Here is an 18,891-nt window from a genome sequence, read left to right on the forward strand (position 1 = left end):
AAGTTTTCTGATGACTCAGCAGTTGTCGGGTGTATAGGGGATGGAGGGGAGGGGGAGTACAGGACACTGGTGGACAGCGTTGTGGAGTGGTCTGAGCAGAATCACCTGAGGCTCAACATTAGTAAGACCAGAGAGATGGTGATTGACTTCAGAAGGAAGAAGATACCTTCACGGCCACTGAAGATCAAAGGGGAAGTGGTGGAGGAGGTGGAGGATTACAAATACCTGGGAGTTGTAATCGGCAACAGACTGGACTGGGCATCTAACACTGACGCTGTGTGCAGGAAGGGGATGAGCAGACTCTATTTTTTAAGGAAGCTGAGATCCTTCAAAGTGTGCAGCAAGGGGCGTGCCGTGGTGGCGTAGGGGTTAGCGCGACCCACATTTGGAGGCCTCAAGTCCTCGACGCGGCTGTCGTGGGTTCGACTCCCGGACCCGGCGACATTTACCGCATGTCTTACCCCCCTCTCCATCCCCCTTTCCTGTCAGCCTACTTTGTAAAAAGGGACTCTAGAGCCCACAAAAAGAACCCCTGGAGGGGCAAAAAAAAAAAAAGTGTGCAGCAAGATGTTGGAGACCTTTTATCACAGTGTTGTTGCCGGTGCCAGCTTCTTTGCTGCTGTGTGTTGGGGAAGCAGCATCAGAGCTGGCGACTCTAATAGACTAGACAAAATCATCAGGAAAGCTGGCTCTGTACTGGGACTAAGGTTGGAGTCCCTGGAAACTGTGGTGGAGAGGAGGACACTGAAGAAGGTTCTGTCTATTATGGACAATAAACAGCACCCTCTCCACAACATAGTGGACAGACAGCGGAGCACCTTCTCACATAGGCTGCTCCAGCTCCGCTGTCGTAGGGACAGATACAGGAAATCCTTCCTGCCACATGCCATCTCACTGTACAATAAAAGCTAAATCATTGTTCTGCACTAATCAGTCCGATTTTGCACAACTGCACTGTGGCACACTTGCTGTACATATATTTACATATACATATCTGCATTTTTTTTTTATCTTTGCAAGGACTGCTCTTAAGTTGCTTTTTATATTAACAGCATTTCATATTTTTACAATTTATAGACAACTACTACTCAGTGGTAGTTGTTATTGTGTCTTGTCTCTATGCTGTAACTGCGAAGTAATTTCCCTGCTGGGATGAATAAAGTACTTCTATTCTATTCTATTCTATTCTATAAATTTTTTATAAAGACTATACATAGCAGTTCTAACTCTGTTCAGCGAAAGGTTTTGAAATTTAGTACACTGTTCGATCCATCCTACTTATAAACCACAATAAATATCATTCGGATTTGAGTGGACCCTTGTGTTGAATAAATTAATAAGCAACATGGGCAGTTGTTGTTTTATTTTCTAAAAGTTTTAGAATATAGTGCACGGAAAACTTTGGGCTCTTTCAAAATATGATACAGATTATCTGTGTCAGGATTGGTGAAGGTGGAGATGAGGGAGAGCCAAAATGCAAATGGTAATAAATGCCAACAAGAAATAAAACCTGACATCTGAAGAATAGCAGAACCGTCACAAATGAAAAGAAAATCAAAACATGAATACTAGAACCTAACAGGACTGAAACATATGGATGACAATCAAGACTAGAACTGAAGACAAGACTAGGATAATGAAGAGATGAGAAAAGGCATGAGATACATGTTTTTGTATCAAGCAAAACTGCTAAGAGCAGCAAAAAATAATATCCCAAAATGGGTTGTTTGTTTTTTTCTTCAGCATATATGGCAACAAAAAATCTGCCTCCAAAAAGTCTTCCAGTTTCAACTTCCTCATCTGTGGAGCAAGTAAAATGAGTTCAGCTGAGGACGACAGTTATGGGTTAAGTATACCTGCATATTCTGGAAGCTTCATTTATTTTAAAGAAAGCCTTGTTAAATATATACATGTGTAGAAAAAGTCAAATACTGGACTAATCTCAACATGTTGTGACATGTTCTCAGAAGAAACCAGGGACAGAGAAAACTCTAAAGACTCAAAACTGAGTCTGACTGTTTTATATTGAGTTACTTGATCAGTAGTGACGTCATAGAAACAGAAGAAAAAATTCCTCACAGCAGCTTATGGGCTTTATTATCTATATTCACATCACACACTGAGCAAACAGTGACATAGACCACTTAGACAGAAGTCTATTATGTTGAATGAAAAGAACAAAAAACAGAACATTATTTTAGAATTATTGTGCAGCAATGGAGCGGAGTGGAAATTTGTGTTCCAAAAACTGGCACAAAGTCGAGTCTGACTTGTTTTTACCGAACTCTGGTTTGTACTGATGATCAGGTATGCTCATCTGTGGACAGCATTTGTAAGAGACAAATTATTAACTTTGCCACAACTGTGCATGTTGGAACATTCTAAACTAAACTTATCTTAAACTGAAGACAATCAATCAACACTGAACAAGCCGCGCTGCTTTTGTGAAAAGTGTAATATTTATTTTGAACTCATACTGTGCTAATGTGGGCTGTTTTTCTTCTTCACAGAGTAGTTTTGCTAATTGTAACTTTCTAATTCAGTGTGTATGTAAACCTAAATACTAAAAAACAAATTTAATCAGTAATTCCTTTAACCTCTCATCCGTTCCTTAAGTTAAAAATTCGAGCTTTGTTTTTATGGAAAATCTCAATTCTTTCAGGTGACAAACAATGATACTGTTTTTGGATACTGTTTTTGGGGGAACCATAATGTGTGATCTGCCAGGTAAATTAAATATTGGAACTAACATTTCTTTGATGTTTCTCTAGAAGGACTGATGATGGGAAGGAAGATCATCAACGCCTCCGGAAAGACTTAAGGTAATAATTTGTCTTTTAAACCACAGGTTGATACAATTTCAGCCATATATTATTAGGATTCTCCATCAGTACTGATTTGGCAAGTACCTGAGGCCAAAATTTGTCAATTTACATTTGCTGGATTAATTCAGTGATACTATGAAGTTTATTAATATTTTCTTTTTCTTTTCTATTTTTGTTTTCACAGCTTGACTCAGAAGGAGAGAAAAGAAGCACTGAGAAATCTGGAAAAAAACAGCACAGAAGAATCAAAGCAACACTCAAGGTATATTTTTGATATGGGAGTAACATTATAACATGGTATAAGGTTTAAAAAAAGTCAATTTTACATAAAATCTCTCCACCTTAAGACAAAAGGATTAAGAATAATACACACATTTCTGAAATAATTCTCTATGTCGACAGTTTACATTAGATATCAGTTGTTCAAATTGCTAAAATATCAATTTGTCTCTAAAGCTTTGGAATATATTACATGACAAAGAACCTAAAATTTAACCATCTAATAGTAGATTTCCTTTGAATGCGGACTGTTGATTTTATGAGTATAGCTCATGTAATTTATTACAAACAATATTAATTTTTTAGGTTAGGAGTCTCTTTGACTGATGAAAGTCACTGCCAGGAGATAAGGTCATAATTATTGACACAAAGTTTGAAAATCCCTTTTAAAAATTCTTTAATAGTATTAGAATCACTGATTAATGAATACAATAAAATGTAATAAATGCTGTTTGATATTCATGTGATTCTTTTTAAAGAATTGTCCTGACTGAATCCGTTCAACATGATCTCCGTAAGATAAGGTAACTGCATGGCTTACTTAAATTTTATTAATTGTAATAGTTTAAACTCTTTTTAACAAATAAATAAACTGAAGAAAACATTAATTGAAAAGATCTCTGTGATGATTCTACAAATCATCAGAGGCAGATGATGAAAGTAAGTTTTAAGAAGCATTGAATGTTCGCCAGATTCACCCTATGAATAGTTACAGCTTTGTTAATCTTGTGTCCAGAAAAAAGCCTTTCTGAGCGAAAAGCCACTGAAATGAGTAATATAGTTTTTGTTAGCTCCTCCGTAGAAGTGATAGTTTACAAAACGTAATCCCACAATAATAAAATATCTGCAAATGTTGTGTAATGTCCTATTATATTGTTGGTCTGGACATGTGTCCCTCTTATAGCTCATAGACCCATAGGCTTTGTCATATCTATCTGTCTGTCTCTGTGTCTCTCTGTCTTTCTCTCTCTCTTTGCCCAAATATCTTTTGGAATGATGTTATTTAGTTTTACTCAGATTTTATGCTATGTCCTGAAATGCCTAAAGTTTGATATCTTTATCCATTTTATTACATATTTTCTGCAAGTCAAACCAGATGTTCTATTTGTACTAATTTACATGTATCCTAACTCCACATATGTCGGTGTCAATAGAAACAAGGGTCCCAAGCCAGCAAACAGAAGAATCTGAAGTAATTAAATACATACCAATCCATAGAAGTTTGTATCAGACAATAAGTTTGCCACATGCTAGATGTCTACACTAAAAGTGTGTGACTTTTGCACAAGTGTGAGACAATCAGAAATCCACTGTTTTATAGAGGCCAGTACTTTTGACTTTGTTTGATATACTAAATAACTGTATATTTATTGTTTTATTCTTTGAAATTTGTTTTGAAAGCAATGCAGTAGATCAAGCGGAGAAGGAACTCAAATCACTTGAAAAAAGGTGAGGTACATGCAACCCGTTTTTCATCTGTATGGTAACTTTTTAAAAATGAATGCTGTGATGAATTTAGTTCCTTATAATCAAAAGATGGAATATCTTGTAAACGGCACATTTCTTCAGGTAGAGGCTTGAATACTTTTTACCAAGTCCAACGTGAGGACATTCTCTCTCAACACTATTTACATAGAATGGTCTGTCTCTCTGAAAAAAGTTGTGCAGCCCTCACCAGTATTTCAATTCAGCATAAATTTGATTTACTAAATACATAATCTTTTTCTATTCTATTTGTTTTTTTAAATAAATGTGTATTTTTACAGGATGAATAAAATGAATGAAGAACTTGAAAAAACAAGGTATATACATGTTTTATACTTTCATTAAAGTCAACTTTTACACTAACAGAAAAATAAATAAAATCTATGTGATGAAATCTTCTACTAAAACAAATTTAACAACTATATATTGTTTCATACAACACAAAATGCAATTCTCATACTTTTTATCCAATGTGCATGGACAAACCAAATCATATGCTTTAATGATTTTTGTGAACTGTACATATTTTGTAGTGTTGAAAATAGAAATAAACATCTTCATGATTTGGAATGGCAAACTGGGTGCACAATCTTGAATATAATGAAGATCTTCTCTATTCCATACAGGATCAAATTACACACATGCACATTCACCAACACACACCCCAACACGCCCCACACACACGCAGACACACACATATATACATACAGTATATATACACATATGTATACTCTTATTAAATGTTATCAAGCTTCAGACAATGTGGCTATATTTGTCCACTTATATATGAGAACTGGTGGGACATGGCTTATTATAGCAAAGCTCCTAAATTGAAGCCTGCTTCACCTGTTAAAACAGTTTTGATGTATTTTTGCGATCATTGTCCTTCTGGACTCTCATTGTGTTGAAATTTCAACATTGTTTCCGCCTCAGATGGAGATAAACTTGTTTGGGATGTTCAGGAACAACCCTGAGTTTTGAACTGTCAAACAAAATACTGAAGGTCTGTTTTAGTGCTGTTGGATGTCACTGCATTGCGATGTACACAGAGAAACAAACTGATTTTTCAGGTGATTATTTGGACATACATTTACCAAGGCATCACTTGTTGTAGATTTGTTGACATAAACATGATCTATAAATCTCAAATCTGTTTGGGCTTTTTCTCATAATACACATTTCAAAAATGTAAGTGACTGGAAAAGTTACTTTTAACAACTCAAAACTTCAAAGCAAGGTTTATACTACAGTTGAACAGGTATCTGTCATAAAATAAAACAATTTTTTGAAAAAACAGCATGTTTTAATTTACATTATGTATTTTTGTTAATAGGAAGGCTGTATCTGACAAAGATGAAGAGCTGGAATCATTGTACGACAGGTAGAGTACACATGTAAATAGTTTTTGTACCTTTGAGTACACACTGACTGACTTACTAATGTTTCAGGTACTTAAATTTAAAGATTCTTATTCTGATGTACAGAGTGGCAGGAGATGTTGCTTCTTCAATCAAAACAGGAAAAGCCATCAACCTTAACAATCCAGTTAGTAAACCAAGGATAAAAGAATTATATGAAGACTTGAGATGGAACTGGCCAAAAATCAAATCTAGTCTGAAATCAAAGGGAGGCGATGGGAACTCATCTAAAGTCAGAGATCTGATGCAGGTATTGTATTTATTGATCAAATCAAATAAATTTGTAGTTAATTTTTATTTATTATAAAAGTTCTTTCTGAACTTTTAAACTTTTAAAATATAATTTTATTTGTCTCTGTTGTTGTTTGTAATTTAAATGAATGGAACCAGAAAGAGTTTGACGACGCGAAGGCTGAAATGACAGAAAAGATTAATCACCTAGATCGTGTATTTGAACTGAATACGGCAAGAAGTGATATAGCCAATTCAAAGGTACTGGATCAAAAATCTTAATATTAAATCCAAGTAATTTGTATTGCTACTAATTCGATATTACACTTGTTCCAGGTTAAGGAGTATAGACAGCTTACTATTCAGAATTTGCAACTCGCGATCTACAGTGAGAAACAACAAGATTTAAAGGTTTGTTTTACTAAAAATATTCTTATGATAATCTACAAAAGGACACCCTGCAGCTTGTAATTCTGGGTAAATGTAATGTTTATTTGGAATAATGTGATTATTGTTTATGTTATGTTTTTCTACCTCTTCACCGTAGAACCCCACACCACTACACCAATGTAAGACCCTTCAGGATGTGGTGGATTATTTGAAACATGAATGCTTCTGGTTGGGCCGCCTGATGGCTCTGAATGATCCTCCTCTTGAACCTGATTGGCACAGTCCTCGCACAACATATGACAAATGGGACCTTCTACCTCACAATATCATTGAGTCTCCAAAGTATTAAGAAAACATTTCTAAAGTGTGAAAGCATTTAATTTTTATAGTGATTAAGGATGTTGTATAGATTAATTGCTTGAAATTGTGCAAGGTTTTTGCCATTGTTTCATTTGTGTAAAATGCTATATTAGTTGTCAGCTTCACTGAAGTATATTTAAAAATTTACTGAAGTATAAAATAGCTTTGGCATAATTTTTATCAAGCTTGAGGTTTTGAATAGACTGTCAGTTATTGCAATTATGTAAACTACTGCATTTGAAAACTTCTACAAATATTTTCATTTTGTATATCACTTTTATGATATATTTACTGCCATTTTTTTATGCTTTTCTAATTTTGTCACTGAATGTTCCATACAGCCTCAGAAAGACTCAATGTTTTAGTTTGCTGCATAATAATCTTATCCAAAACATGGTGATATCTCTTTACCGACTGTCAAATAAAGCTGAACAAACATAAAGTACCTATAATAAATTCTGATTTAGACTGAAAATATATTTTGTATGTCGTCCCATAAGAGTCTCAGTGGTCTATCTTTGTATTGGGAACCAAATCTGCAATGTTTCAGTAAACCTTACCAGGGCCGTGCCAAGACCTTTGCAAGGGCAGGGCCTCAAAGTTATAAAAGGGGCATAGTGAACAAGATCTTAAAACACTGTACTACAGTATAGCAACAACCCATATTAATCAAGAATCTAATATTTAATGGGCTCATATATCATTTTGCACAATGCAAATCAAATGAAGTCTATGTTTTTGCCACGGGGGTAAAATCCCAGGGGGTCGAGGGTGTCCAGACCTCACAATCTCTGAAAAGTCTAGAATTGCCCCCCACCCCCTCAAAAAAAAAATTTGAATAACTGTTTGCACTTAAACAATATCAATATGAAAAGGCAAAAGAAACACCGAACAAACTAAATTTGTCACTAATCTAATAAAAAAAATAAGAATTTATTTTTAGGTCCGCCTTACCATTATTAGAACAATGGTTCAGTCCAAACTGTAGGAGGAACAACAGCAACGCTGAACATCAAAGGCTCCATCAGAGTCGCTGAAGTGAGGAGCTAGCTGTTAGCTGTGGCTCTGCAGCATGAATAAAACACCCTCCAGTAAGTAAATACTTAACTACTGGAGGGTTTAGTATTTAGAGGGGGGTATTTAACCTTCCAGTAGGGTTAAATACTTACATTCACTCTTTTATTTACATTCACTGCTCAATAGAGTGAAACACATTAACAATAAAAATCAGACTGCAATTAGTTATTTCATTACTTTGACTGAAGTAAAGCAACTTATTTAGTTAGTTTTTGTTCATAGAAATGTAAAAAAACAAGTTGAGGCCCTGTCAATTACAAAATTATTCATATTGTATTTTCGAAGATTGTTATGAGCAGGAAAAATTGAATGTTACCCCTCCCAGATCAAAAAACACACATCCATATTTGCCCTGAGCCCCCTGGCTCTGCATGAAATGGTTCGTTCTTGCTTGGAGCGCTTGATGGTGACGATGTTCAGCAGCTGTCAGTAGAAGACAATAATAACTGTGGCAATTACTATGCTGCTAAGAAAAATAATAAAGTCAGGTTTTCAAAATAAATAGAGAGAGAGAGAGAGAGAGAAAGAGAGAGAGAAAGGCAAGAGTGTCCATTTTTAACCTAGTTTTTCTCCAAAAGAGATGGGTAGACTGTGTGAGATTATCAACCATTTAGCTTAGTTAGCTTAGCTAAAGACTACATTTCACTAGCATTTAATGAATTAAGGAAAATTATTACCAAGATATTCATATATTTAGCTTGTCCCTGTACCTTTTACCATTTAACAATACATGAGTCAGTCAGAAGCTCTAAGCCACATCCTTCCTGACCTGCCCTCTCCTAAGTGAAATTAAAGCTGCAGTATGTAACTTTTATAAAAAATGTATTTATTTTTCACATATTTGTTAAAACTGCCATTATCTTGTGACAATAAGGCATGAGAGACAATCTGTGAACAATCTATTTCGTCTGCTTCTCCAACCAGTCAGTGGCAGGAGAGTTTTAGTGCTGTCAATCACAATCTCATGTGGCTGCTCATCCCTATGCTGGAGCTAGCATAGCCTGTTGTGAATGCCCAGTCTAGTTAGAATAGCTACCAATGACAGCAAATAAAAAAATTTCCTGTAATGATAAGTTATTTCTCCACCATAAGCACATCTAGCAGTGAGTGAATGAGGTTGATTGACAGCGCTAAGACCCTCCTACTGGTTCTGATTGGTTGTTTTGGTCAGAACGTTGGAATACTTTAGCCAGTAATAGCAGCTAATGGAGGAGGTGGAGGAGATTGATTGTTTTCACAGATTATCTGCCTCATAACAAACTGTCACAACATGGTGACAGCTTTAACAAATATGGAGAAAACATATTTTTTATTAAAGTTATATATTGCAGCTTGAATAAAATGCAACAACATAGCATTTTTTCAGAAGTCTGGATTGTTTTATCTGTATTTTGGACGTTGCTTTTGACTGTTCCTCGTGGGGAGAGACATTTCAGTAATCTAAAACTAATAGAAAAAATTTAAGCAACCTACTTGCAAACTGTATGTGGACTGTGGCATGTAAAATTCATGAGCAGTAAATATTGTGCTAGTATCAGTATTGAACCAAAGAAAGCAGGGTCGTTGCAAGCCTTTTAAATTGTGACACTTTTGATGGGTCAAATAGATGCAAAAAATTGTAACAGCAGCTGCGTGGGGGGGCCCAATTTAATTTTTTGTCATGGGGCCCAAGATTCCTGGCAGCACCCCTGGCCTTAGGGCATCCAAATGGCTAGCAACAATCCTGGCTAGCACTAATCTAGAAACCCAAGTACAAAGAAAAACATACAAAAATAAATAAAAAACTAAATTTATTAGTAATATAGCAAGACCTAAGGTATTAAACAAGCAAATAATCCAAATAAAAGACTGACATATCCATATTCAAAGTAATTTGAACATAGATATGTTCATGATTATTGCTTTAATAGCTCATTAATAATCTTATAAGTTTGCTTTGTTAGTTTTTTGTTCTTGTTCTAGTGTTAAGGGAGTTCAACATCACAAATTTAAAACTGTTTGGCTGGATGAGGGGTCACAGGTCAGCCCTCTGATGAAGCTATCCCAGTTTCATATTGTCATGAAATGGTGGTGTTGAGGTGGTGAGGCAGACGCTGTAGACCCAGGATGTGATAATAAATGATTTTAATAATGAATGTCCAGCAAACACAGTCCAACCAACGGGTAGCACGGCCGAGCGGAAGCCAGGGCTCAACGCCGGTAGCAACCGTTACACAAATGGACAAGACGACGGACTGGGTACAAAGACGACAGACTAGAAGTCAGAATGAGACGAGGACCCGACACACAGGTGACACTAAATACACAGGAGGTAATTAGGGAACGAGAAACACCTGGGAGTAATCGAGGGGAGAACAGGACAACACAGAGGCACAGAAAACTCGAAATAAATACACAGAAAAACACGGATCATGACACATGTCAAGAAACACAAGAATTAGTTGTTTTTCCACTAAACTAACATTTTGTAATATTGTCAAAAGTTTCAAACAGATTACAAATCTTCAACAACAAAAACATACTTCAATAAGGTAAACCTTTTTTTTTCTAGTTGTGTATGACACATTTTGAACCACTGTGTATCTCTGTAGCAGGTACACAGTTCAGTAAATTCAGTAGGAGATTTTTTTGATAACCTGAGGATGTTTGTCAATAATGTGTATTTTACTTCAAAGATCTGAACTGCATGAAGAAGAAGAGCGTCTAAGATCAAGGTATAAATTAAAGCAGCGGTCCCCAACCTTTTTAGTCACGCTGACCAGTCAGCCCTTCTCAATTTTGCTGCAGCCCGGGGGGAGGGGGGAAGTGGTGCGCCGCCGTACTCCGATGTTGTTTTGTTACTCATTCTGCTGCAAGTTGGCTCAATTTTGACACGCAAGACGGTTTAGGATTTTCAAAATAAAAGATCCGGAAGTAGTTCATTATTTCTTGCGCGGCCCGGTGGTTGGGGACCACTGAATTAAAGGAAAGATAGAAAATATTATTTTGATAAAAATTGAAAGCATATTTCTCTGATTAAAGAAAACTGCCAGTGGATTCAGCTAAACTACTTGAATTAATTCTGTAGAAACAGCAACTAGACAGAGAACTTAAATGTTACTTTCCACAGAACAACTAGGCTTATTGATGAATATTTAATCCTTTATCATAAATTAATGTTTACACATTTATCTTCAATATTACAAGTCCAAATAAAGTTGGATGAGTAACAGGAAACTATTCTCTCAGTAGTTGAGCTACGTGTTATTTTTACCACATATTTAAATCAACTTTTGAGATTGAATTGGAAACATTAACCAAAGTTTTCAAACAAATCTCCTAAAATACATAATATATTATAATACACAACAGTAGTTACACAAGTTTAAAGTAATTAGATTTGTAGCCACTAGGTGACATCCTATTCACATAATTTGTTGCTGTGACAACAAAATATGAATCCATGGATTTTACACCTTAAATTAAAAAAAATAATAATTTCCTCAGAAATAGCAGGCCTGTAATATTTGAAGTGGCACATCTGTATTGGAATCCATAATTACTTTTCTTAGCATAATATTAAATTGGGAAAATAACCCTTCTTTAAACAAGAAGGTTTTCAGATTGCTGCAATTGTTTCTATCATTATTTTATTGTTTTATTCTGTTTTTCAGCACCATGAACAGATCAACAGTTTTCCAGATTGTGACGAGGCCAGTGAGATGGATGTTCAGCTGTTTCACTAATAACTGGAATGGCACTGGAAACCAGAACCCCAGGTAATGTATGCTGGCATATGTTGCATTGTTGCATCTAAAAACTATTCATTTGTTGTTGTTGTTGTTTTTTCTTTTTCTCGTTTCTTTTTTTCAGTTAATGGCTGTTATAAATATAGTAAATATGATTTCTTTTTCCAGCAATCATCAGCATCTGTGAAACACAATGTGACAAAATGCTGCCTTATAGGTTTATTATCTTTATTAATGATTATCAGCTTCTGTACCTGCTCAATGTGGGCATTATGATGGGAAGAACCTAAATAGAGTCATATCAATTCTGGGACACATTTTGACTGAAGCGAAGGAATGTTGTACATAAACTAAAAAAGCAATAATCAATAAATATTTTCATTTGAACAATAGCTCCAACACCAAATGAGGTATATTATATATAATATTTTTGTGGATGTTTTGATTAAGCCTCCAGTATGTTGATGAAGTTCAGCAGGAGCCACATTCTGAGAAAAGGTAAATATATGACTTCAATTTGAGAATTACAAACTTCAAACCACAGTCATGTTCTCCAGTTTAGAGACCCTGAACAGATACTGAAAAACCAACAGCAACCAGCCAAATGGAACAACATTAAATCACAGACAGGAAGAATAATTTGTGTTTTCTCATGTTTTGAAACTTAATGGAGGTCTGAATAATAGACTCTCATTGTCTGTAATTTGTATTCCAAATTCAATTGGAATACTTTAGTACTTAAGCTTCACTTTAAGTACTAAATTATTACTTTTCTCCATGCTTTAGTTAATCTATACACAACACCCTAGTAATAATATTACTCATATATTTTGGCCATTACAGATTTGATTAAAAAGTCATATAAATTGTTTACCAAAATCAATACGTTCGTATATATATATATATATATATATATATATATATGTGTGTGTGTGCGTGTGTGCGTGTATGGGGGGGGGGGGGGTGCGGGCGTGTGTGTGTGTTCTGGTTTGCATGTTCTCTAACCAATGCAAAGTAAATATTCAGTAGAAAATGCAGCAGGATTATTTTTGGAGACTCTTCCCACCAAGTTCAATGTTTGTTCTCTCAAGTCTTAGAAAACTTCTGAATGAGTCATTTTTCATGCTGGATATTTTTCTCCACAGAGCATCTGCAGAAGAAAAGGAAACAGATCCACTCCTGCAAAGGTGTGTAGTATTAACTGATTAATTAATATAAAATGAAAATATAAAAATCTTTGAGTTAGAAAAGTTAAATGCCTTCATACAGAGCATCTGGGCTCTCACTTATTGAGAAACTATTGCTTCCTAGAGGCGTGAACTTTGTTGAGATTCCAATTTTTGTCCAATCGTTATATTTGTCGATGATGTTTTGCACATTGCATGTGCTGTTAAAAAATAACACATTCCTCCTCTGTGAAGAGAGAAGTGCTGAGCCAAACAAGATGGCTGCTGTTAGATCAATATTTGGTGATTTTAAAGAACAGTTTTTCACTCCACTGTGCATTTCTAGATACTAAATGGGGAACTCTGGACATGATCTTCAGTGGCCAGTAGTAACATCAAATTATTGCTTCAATTTGCTCAAAACTTTACAAAGGGTAACAACAAGGGTAACACTGGATAAACAGGATTATTTTATCAGGATTAAGATTATTGTTTTGTAACATTTACATACAGACTGTATGTAACTGTCCTCTAGTTTAATTTGCTTATCAATATTTATGTCCTTCGAGTGACAGGCTGAAGGTGAAATACAAACGCTGCAGTAGGATGAAAAAATCCATTTAATATTGTAGATCACTTGTTCCTGATACAACTGTGATTTAATATGTTCATCATCTTTTTATTCAAACTGATCCAATTATATGACAGATTACAGCACTTTTAAGAGTTATTTCCTTATCTTTCCAAAGTTAAACTCCCTCCTGACTGTTCAGATCAGGGTCACCTGCTATGAAAAACATAAACATCTTTTCAGGTAAAAATGACCTGGAACATTAACTTCGCCCACTTCCTGATTCAAACTGCATGAACAGTATAATTGTTCCCCTACAGTATTGACCAAAAACAAAATGTAAACATGGTTTTAACATTATTTAATTTCACTCCTCTGACCAGCAAGAGTTTGACTCCTGCATCAATTTGTTCCTACTATTCTTATTTTGTATAACTGTTCAAATTGTTTCTTTCTCTGGCAACAGTTTATTTATCCTTTAAACATCATTTTCAGGTAAAGGTGACCTGGAACATTACCATCGCCCACTTCATGATTCAAATTTCACAAACAACAAAAATATTCCCCTACAATATTGACATAAAACAAAATGTAAACAAGGCCAGCTAGAGTTTGACTCCTGCATCAATTTGCTCCTGATCTTAATTTAAATATGTCTGTTCATCCTGTAGATTGTTTCTTTCTCTGGTAACAGAGCTGCTGTCTCAAAGTGAAGACAGCAAAAACTAACTTCAGCTCTTCTCTTTCACATCCTTACAGATTAGCATTTATTAAAAGCTACCATTGCAGTAAAATAAATAATATATCTTAAAACAGAGTGGTTGGATATTTTGTAGTGGATTTCATAATGGGACTTTTCAAATGTCCTGTATTTTTTATTCTCCCTGTTTTCTTATGATGGCTGTAAAACCTGACAGGAAACATCAATATAATCACTACTGTGTTGTTTTTACACAGATTAAATTATGTAGAAGTGCAACTTCAAAATACATGGTAAATATTTTTTCTTTTAATTTCTGTTTCTTTAATTTTTTGTCTCTTTCTGTTTTTGTTTTTTTCTTTCAGCTTTGTGAGCTGATCTTCATTCTGTTTGACTTCTTAGATCAGCTCTAAAAGAAAAGGACATGAAAATTAAAGACTTGCAGGAAAGGTATTTAAATGTTTTAATGCAAAACATTGTTGTTTGTTTTATTTTATTTGAACAATAAGAAAAGTTTAGTGATTTAAAAATAACAAACGATATTTTGTTGACCTAATCTTGATTTCAGCTATAATCAGAAGTTATTCACTTTAAAGGTCTTAATTGTGAACACACAATAACTCAATTTCTTATCTGATTTGCAGCGTTGCTAATTATTTATGGGGATTTACTGTAAAAACTATAATGAAACAATTGTTAAAGAATTATTAGAGTTTAAAAAAGAGAGATTTGTGTAAACAAACATTCATGAAATCATTTACTTGTTTGAAGGATTGAAGACATGAAAAATAACGAACAGACGCAACATCACTTGAGGTAAATATTTGACTTACATTAAGTTCAGTAGAAAAAACACTAAAAAGGTTTACTGTTTTATCTAACTGAGGCCAGTATAGCTAGTATGTTTGTATTAATTTAGTGAGTTGCTCATTTTACTCCACAGATCTTCTCATAAGGAAAAGGAAATTGAAGACCTCAAACAAATGTACATCACAGTAAATGATTTGAAACATGGAATTTGTTTTTCTTTTTTAATAACTGTGTGAGCCGATGGGATACATCAAAATAAATATGTGTTGGTTTTAAACAGAATAAACGAGAAGGATGAACAACTTGATAAATTGATAAGGTAAATATTTTTCAACATTCATTCATTCACTGTGAGTTGGAGTTTATTCTGGGTATTTCACTCAACATATCTATGCTTAAAGAAAAGAAAAAATAACTGAGGCCTTGCAGCAAAAGTATTTAATGTTCCAAGATGTTAACAATAAGTAACAGCTTCTAAACTCTGCGATTTTAGGTGATTTAAAAATTTCACTGTGAAACTTTTGAAATTTTCAAAGGAACCTTTTCTACCATTGAAAAAGTATTTTTAATAACTATTCATGATTTGAGTTTGTAAATGTTTTACAAACTCAAATGTCAAAACACAAAACTACAAATGTTCTCTCCCTGCAGTTACTTGTGTTTCCAACAACTTGTTAAAAGTAGAAGTTAAATTTACACAGACAAGGGACTAAAATATCCATCATGAGGCCCACAACAAAACAGAGATTAAATTGAGGTTCCAAGTAACATCAGGACAGCATTGTGAGTCAATGCCTATCCCTTTCATGTATAGCGGTCACTGCAGTGGACGGCTATCTAAAAGCCATTTTCTAGTGTTTCTTATGTATTTTTATGTTAGCAATGCACACAAACCACAGAAGATGAAACTAGTGCATCCACTGCAAGTGAAGAACATTTTTTGCTCAATTTCATATGGGAGACAAACAAAAAAGCATTCAGATAAACTCAGCAATATCCAGTGCCTCCTTTGACTGTAGAGGACTCTTATTGTGACATCAATAAACTCCTAAAGATTAATACTACTGTTGTATTTTCCGGATAACAACGTTGTATTTGGAGAAAATTACAACTGATAGAAAAAAAATCAATTCTAGATTATTATTTATTTTACGAAAAATCTTTGTAAAAAAATGCCTTAAGAAAATCAAAAACACTTTGGAAAACAATCTTGACAGAAAGGATTAAAATTCATGCATGAAAGGGTTATAAAATAAAACGGACCCATAGTGTTGAAATAATTTTGATCCACTGATTTTATGGTAATGAAAGACTTAAGTTCAAATGACTAATCATATTTATTTCCTGGTCTTTTCTACTCACAACATCTTATTTATTATATCATTTGTAAAGATGTGGTATTTACTAAAATGAAAAAAAAAAACAGATTCACCCTTTAACTAACTTTTAAAACTTTGACAGAACAACCAGCCAGAGTGAAAAAAAGTTTTGGTTTGTTAAAACTAAAAAAAAACTTATAATTTTTGTAGGGATCCAAGAGAAGGAAGTTGCTCAACAAAAGCATAAACTGAGGTAAGTATTTGCCTAATTTAAATTTTAAGATAATGTATTCTATAGTTACTGTCAACTATAAATGATGACCAAACATGATCAGATACCAGCTAGCCAATACAGCTAGATGATTAAATCAGCAGAACTAATCAATGAGATTGATTGTCTCATCAGACTGTGGTCAGTGTTTGTTCAGTTGATGGTTTTGCATTGATTCAGGCTGAGCTGCTCATTTTACTCCACAGAGACAAAGAAAAGGAAACTGAAGCTTTCAAACGAACGTATGTTACATCCAGTGATTTAAAACATGAAATGTTTTTTTATTCAATGAGTGTGTGAGCAGAAAAAAAGATCTTAAGATAAATATCTCTGATGCTTTTAAACAAAATAAATGAGAATGATGAACAGCTTCAATTGGCAAAGTAAATAAATAAATTCATTCATTCATTCATCCACTGTTAGCTGGTTTTCATTTTGTGTATTTTACCTCACAGATCTGGAAAGCAAAAGGAAATTGAACCCTTGCTGCAAAGGTACTTTGCATTTCAAGAGGTTAACATCAAATTAAAGTTTTCTAAATGTTGTCACTTTAAACATTCAGCTGATTTAAATGGTTAACTGTAAAACTTTCGCTTAATATTTTGAAGAAAAATTTTGTAGCATTGAATGAAAAATTCTTTCATAACCGAACATTCATATTTCGTCATACACTATATTGGTTCAATATGACAGTGGTCCAGCCTTTGCGGCTAGCACAGCTTCAACTCTGCCATCCATGTTTTTATTAAGCTTGCTTTTGCAGAGCAAATGTTGGGTGAGGAAGAGTCCAGCTCCAAACTGACAGTAACAGTCTATGAGAAAGTGTTACTGTCATGAAGTGCGGTTGGATGAGGTGAGGCAGACGCAGAGGACCCAGGTTGTAGGGAATAAATAGTTATTTAATGGTGAAAATACAAATCCAAAATCCAGGCAGCACAGAATGAGCTGAAGGCTAAGGCTCAAAACTGGCAGCAACTGGTTAACAATAGACATTTGGACAAACAAGACAGATTAGACAAGGACCCAACAAGGAACACAGGTGGGATTAAATAATTAAATACACAGAGGGTAATCAGGGAAAAAGACACAGCTGGGAACAATCAAGGGGTAGACAGGACAACATGGAGATTCAATTGACACAGAAACCTAAAATAAACACAAAGAAAACTCAAATCCTCACAGATACATGTGGCATTTCAGTTTTAGATCTGTGAATGTTCTACTGTTTAAAAGCAAATGCAGCGAAAAAACAGCAAACAAAAAACCCCAAGAAAACAAGACCTACTGTCTTGGACGCTGAATAAAAGAAACAAGTTGTTTTTATTAATGTTGTTACCTAAACAATTATTGTGTCTTTAAAATTGTATGGTCATTCTTGACAAGAATTTTAAAACTAGACTTTACAAGAGCTTGCCATTTTTCCATTCTTCCTGTTTTCTTGAAAGATTGTGTGACCTTGTTGAACACATTCTGATGAACATGTCCACTGCTTTTACACAGAGTTCATGAGATGGAAGCACAACTTCAAATATCAAGGTAACAATGACCAATGGAGTTGTCACATGTCAGGTGATTGATTAAGTGGCCTATCGTTAAAACTAATCAATGACCACCAGATAAACATAATCAAATCAAACATAATCAGGGCTTCTGAGTTACTTGTTGTTTCAAAATGGTCTAGAAAGCTGGACACCTCTGATGAGTCCAGAACTCTAATAACACACCAGTACTTAAATAAAAAAATACCTGGACAACTTTTCTTGTTTTCACTTCTAGTCTAAATAACATCTACAGTTATAAACATTTATATATTTTTCTGTCAGAAAGTTTCTATGTATTTGGTTTGATTTTTGAAACAATAAATTAAAGACTTGGAATGTTTTACAAGTGGGTTATTATATTGCACAGATCTGCTCTACAAGAAAAAGATGAACAGTTGAAATCTTTCAAAGACAGGTACTGTATGGGTTTTCTTTTGTGTTTTTCATAGTTGGATTGTCAGTTAAAGTGGTTTTCTCACCAAATACTACAAAGAATTAAACGTAGAATTAAAACAGTTTTCTGTAAATGAATATGTTTGGTTTTTACAGAGTGGCAGGAGAAGTTGCTTTGTCAATCAAAACAGGAAACACAATGAGCCTCAACAACCCTGTTAGTAAGAACAGACTAAAGGAAATGTATGAAGACCTGAGGTGTGACTGGCCAAGAATAAAAAAAAACTTAAAGTCAAACAACAAACATCCAGATTCTGTCAAAGAAAT

The 18,891-nt window shown here is 34.5% G+C and overlaps 3 protein-coding genes and 1 long non-coding RNA gene across 6 annotated transcripts in view; 3 read left to right on the forward strand and 1 right to left on the reverse strand.

The window, feature by feature from the left end:
• Positions 1-18,891, forward strand: part of LOC116723457 (heat shock 70 kDa protein 12A-like) — a 131,278-nt gene that overhangs the window by 99,851 nt on the left and 12,536 nt on the right. The gene's annotated exons all lie outside the window — the stretch shown is intronic.
• Positions 1-18,891, reverse strand: part of LOC116723461 (heat shock 70 kDa protein 12A-like) — a 276,564-nt gene that overhangs the window by 6,760 nt on the left and 250,913 nt on the right.
• Positions 3,143-7,467, forward strand: LOC116723477 (uncharacterized). Of its 4 annotated transcripts, none has more exons than XM_032568459.1 (9): positions 3,143-3,455; positions 3,584-3,628; positions 4,506-4,553; positions 4,871-4,906; positions 5,923-5,970; positions 6,074-6,257; positions 6,398-6,499; positions 6,575-6,649; positions 6,786-7,467. In XM_032568459.1, exons 4-9 carry the CDS (start codon positions 4,872-4,874, stop codon positions 6,975-6,977), a joined length of 636 nt encoding a protein of 211 aa, XP_032424350.1. In that variant the 5' UTR covers positions 3,143-3,455; positions 3,584-3,628; positions 4,506-4,553; position 4,871; the 3' UTR covers positions 6,978-7,467. The 4 variants fall into 4 exon arrangements, 2 of the variants coding, with proteins under 2 accessions (XP_032424350.1, XP_032424349.1); XR_004339986.1 differs by lacking the exon at positions 3,143-3,455 and adding an exon at positions 5,523-5,659 and having other exon boundaries at positions 3,571-3,628; XR_004339987.1 differs by lacking the exon at positions 3,143-3,455 and adding an exon at positions 5,523-5,592 and having other exon boundaries at positions 3,571-3,628.
• LOC116723481 (uncharacterized) lies at positions 14,447-18,779 on the forward strand. The gene is made up of 10 exons (XR_004339988.1): positions 14,447-14,523; positions 14,633-14,680; positions 15,002-15,046; positions 15,174-15,215; positions 15,321-15,359; positions 16,570-16,612; positions 17,086-17,124; positions 18,131-18,166; positions 18,539-18,586; positions 18,721-18,779. It is a non-coding gene; the product is annotated as an uncharacterized LOC116723481 (long non-coding RNA).

The sequence above is a fragment of the Xiphophorus hellerii genome, chromosome 7, assembly GCF_003331165.1.
Source record: "Xiphophorus hellerii strain 12219 chromosome 7, Xiphophorus_hellerii-4.1, whole genome shotgun sequence".
NCBI lineage: Eukaryota > Metazoa > Chordata > Actinopteri > Cyprinodontiformes > Poeciliidae > Xiphophorus > Xiphophorus hellerii.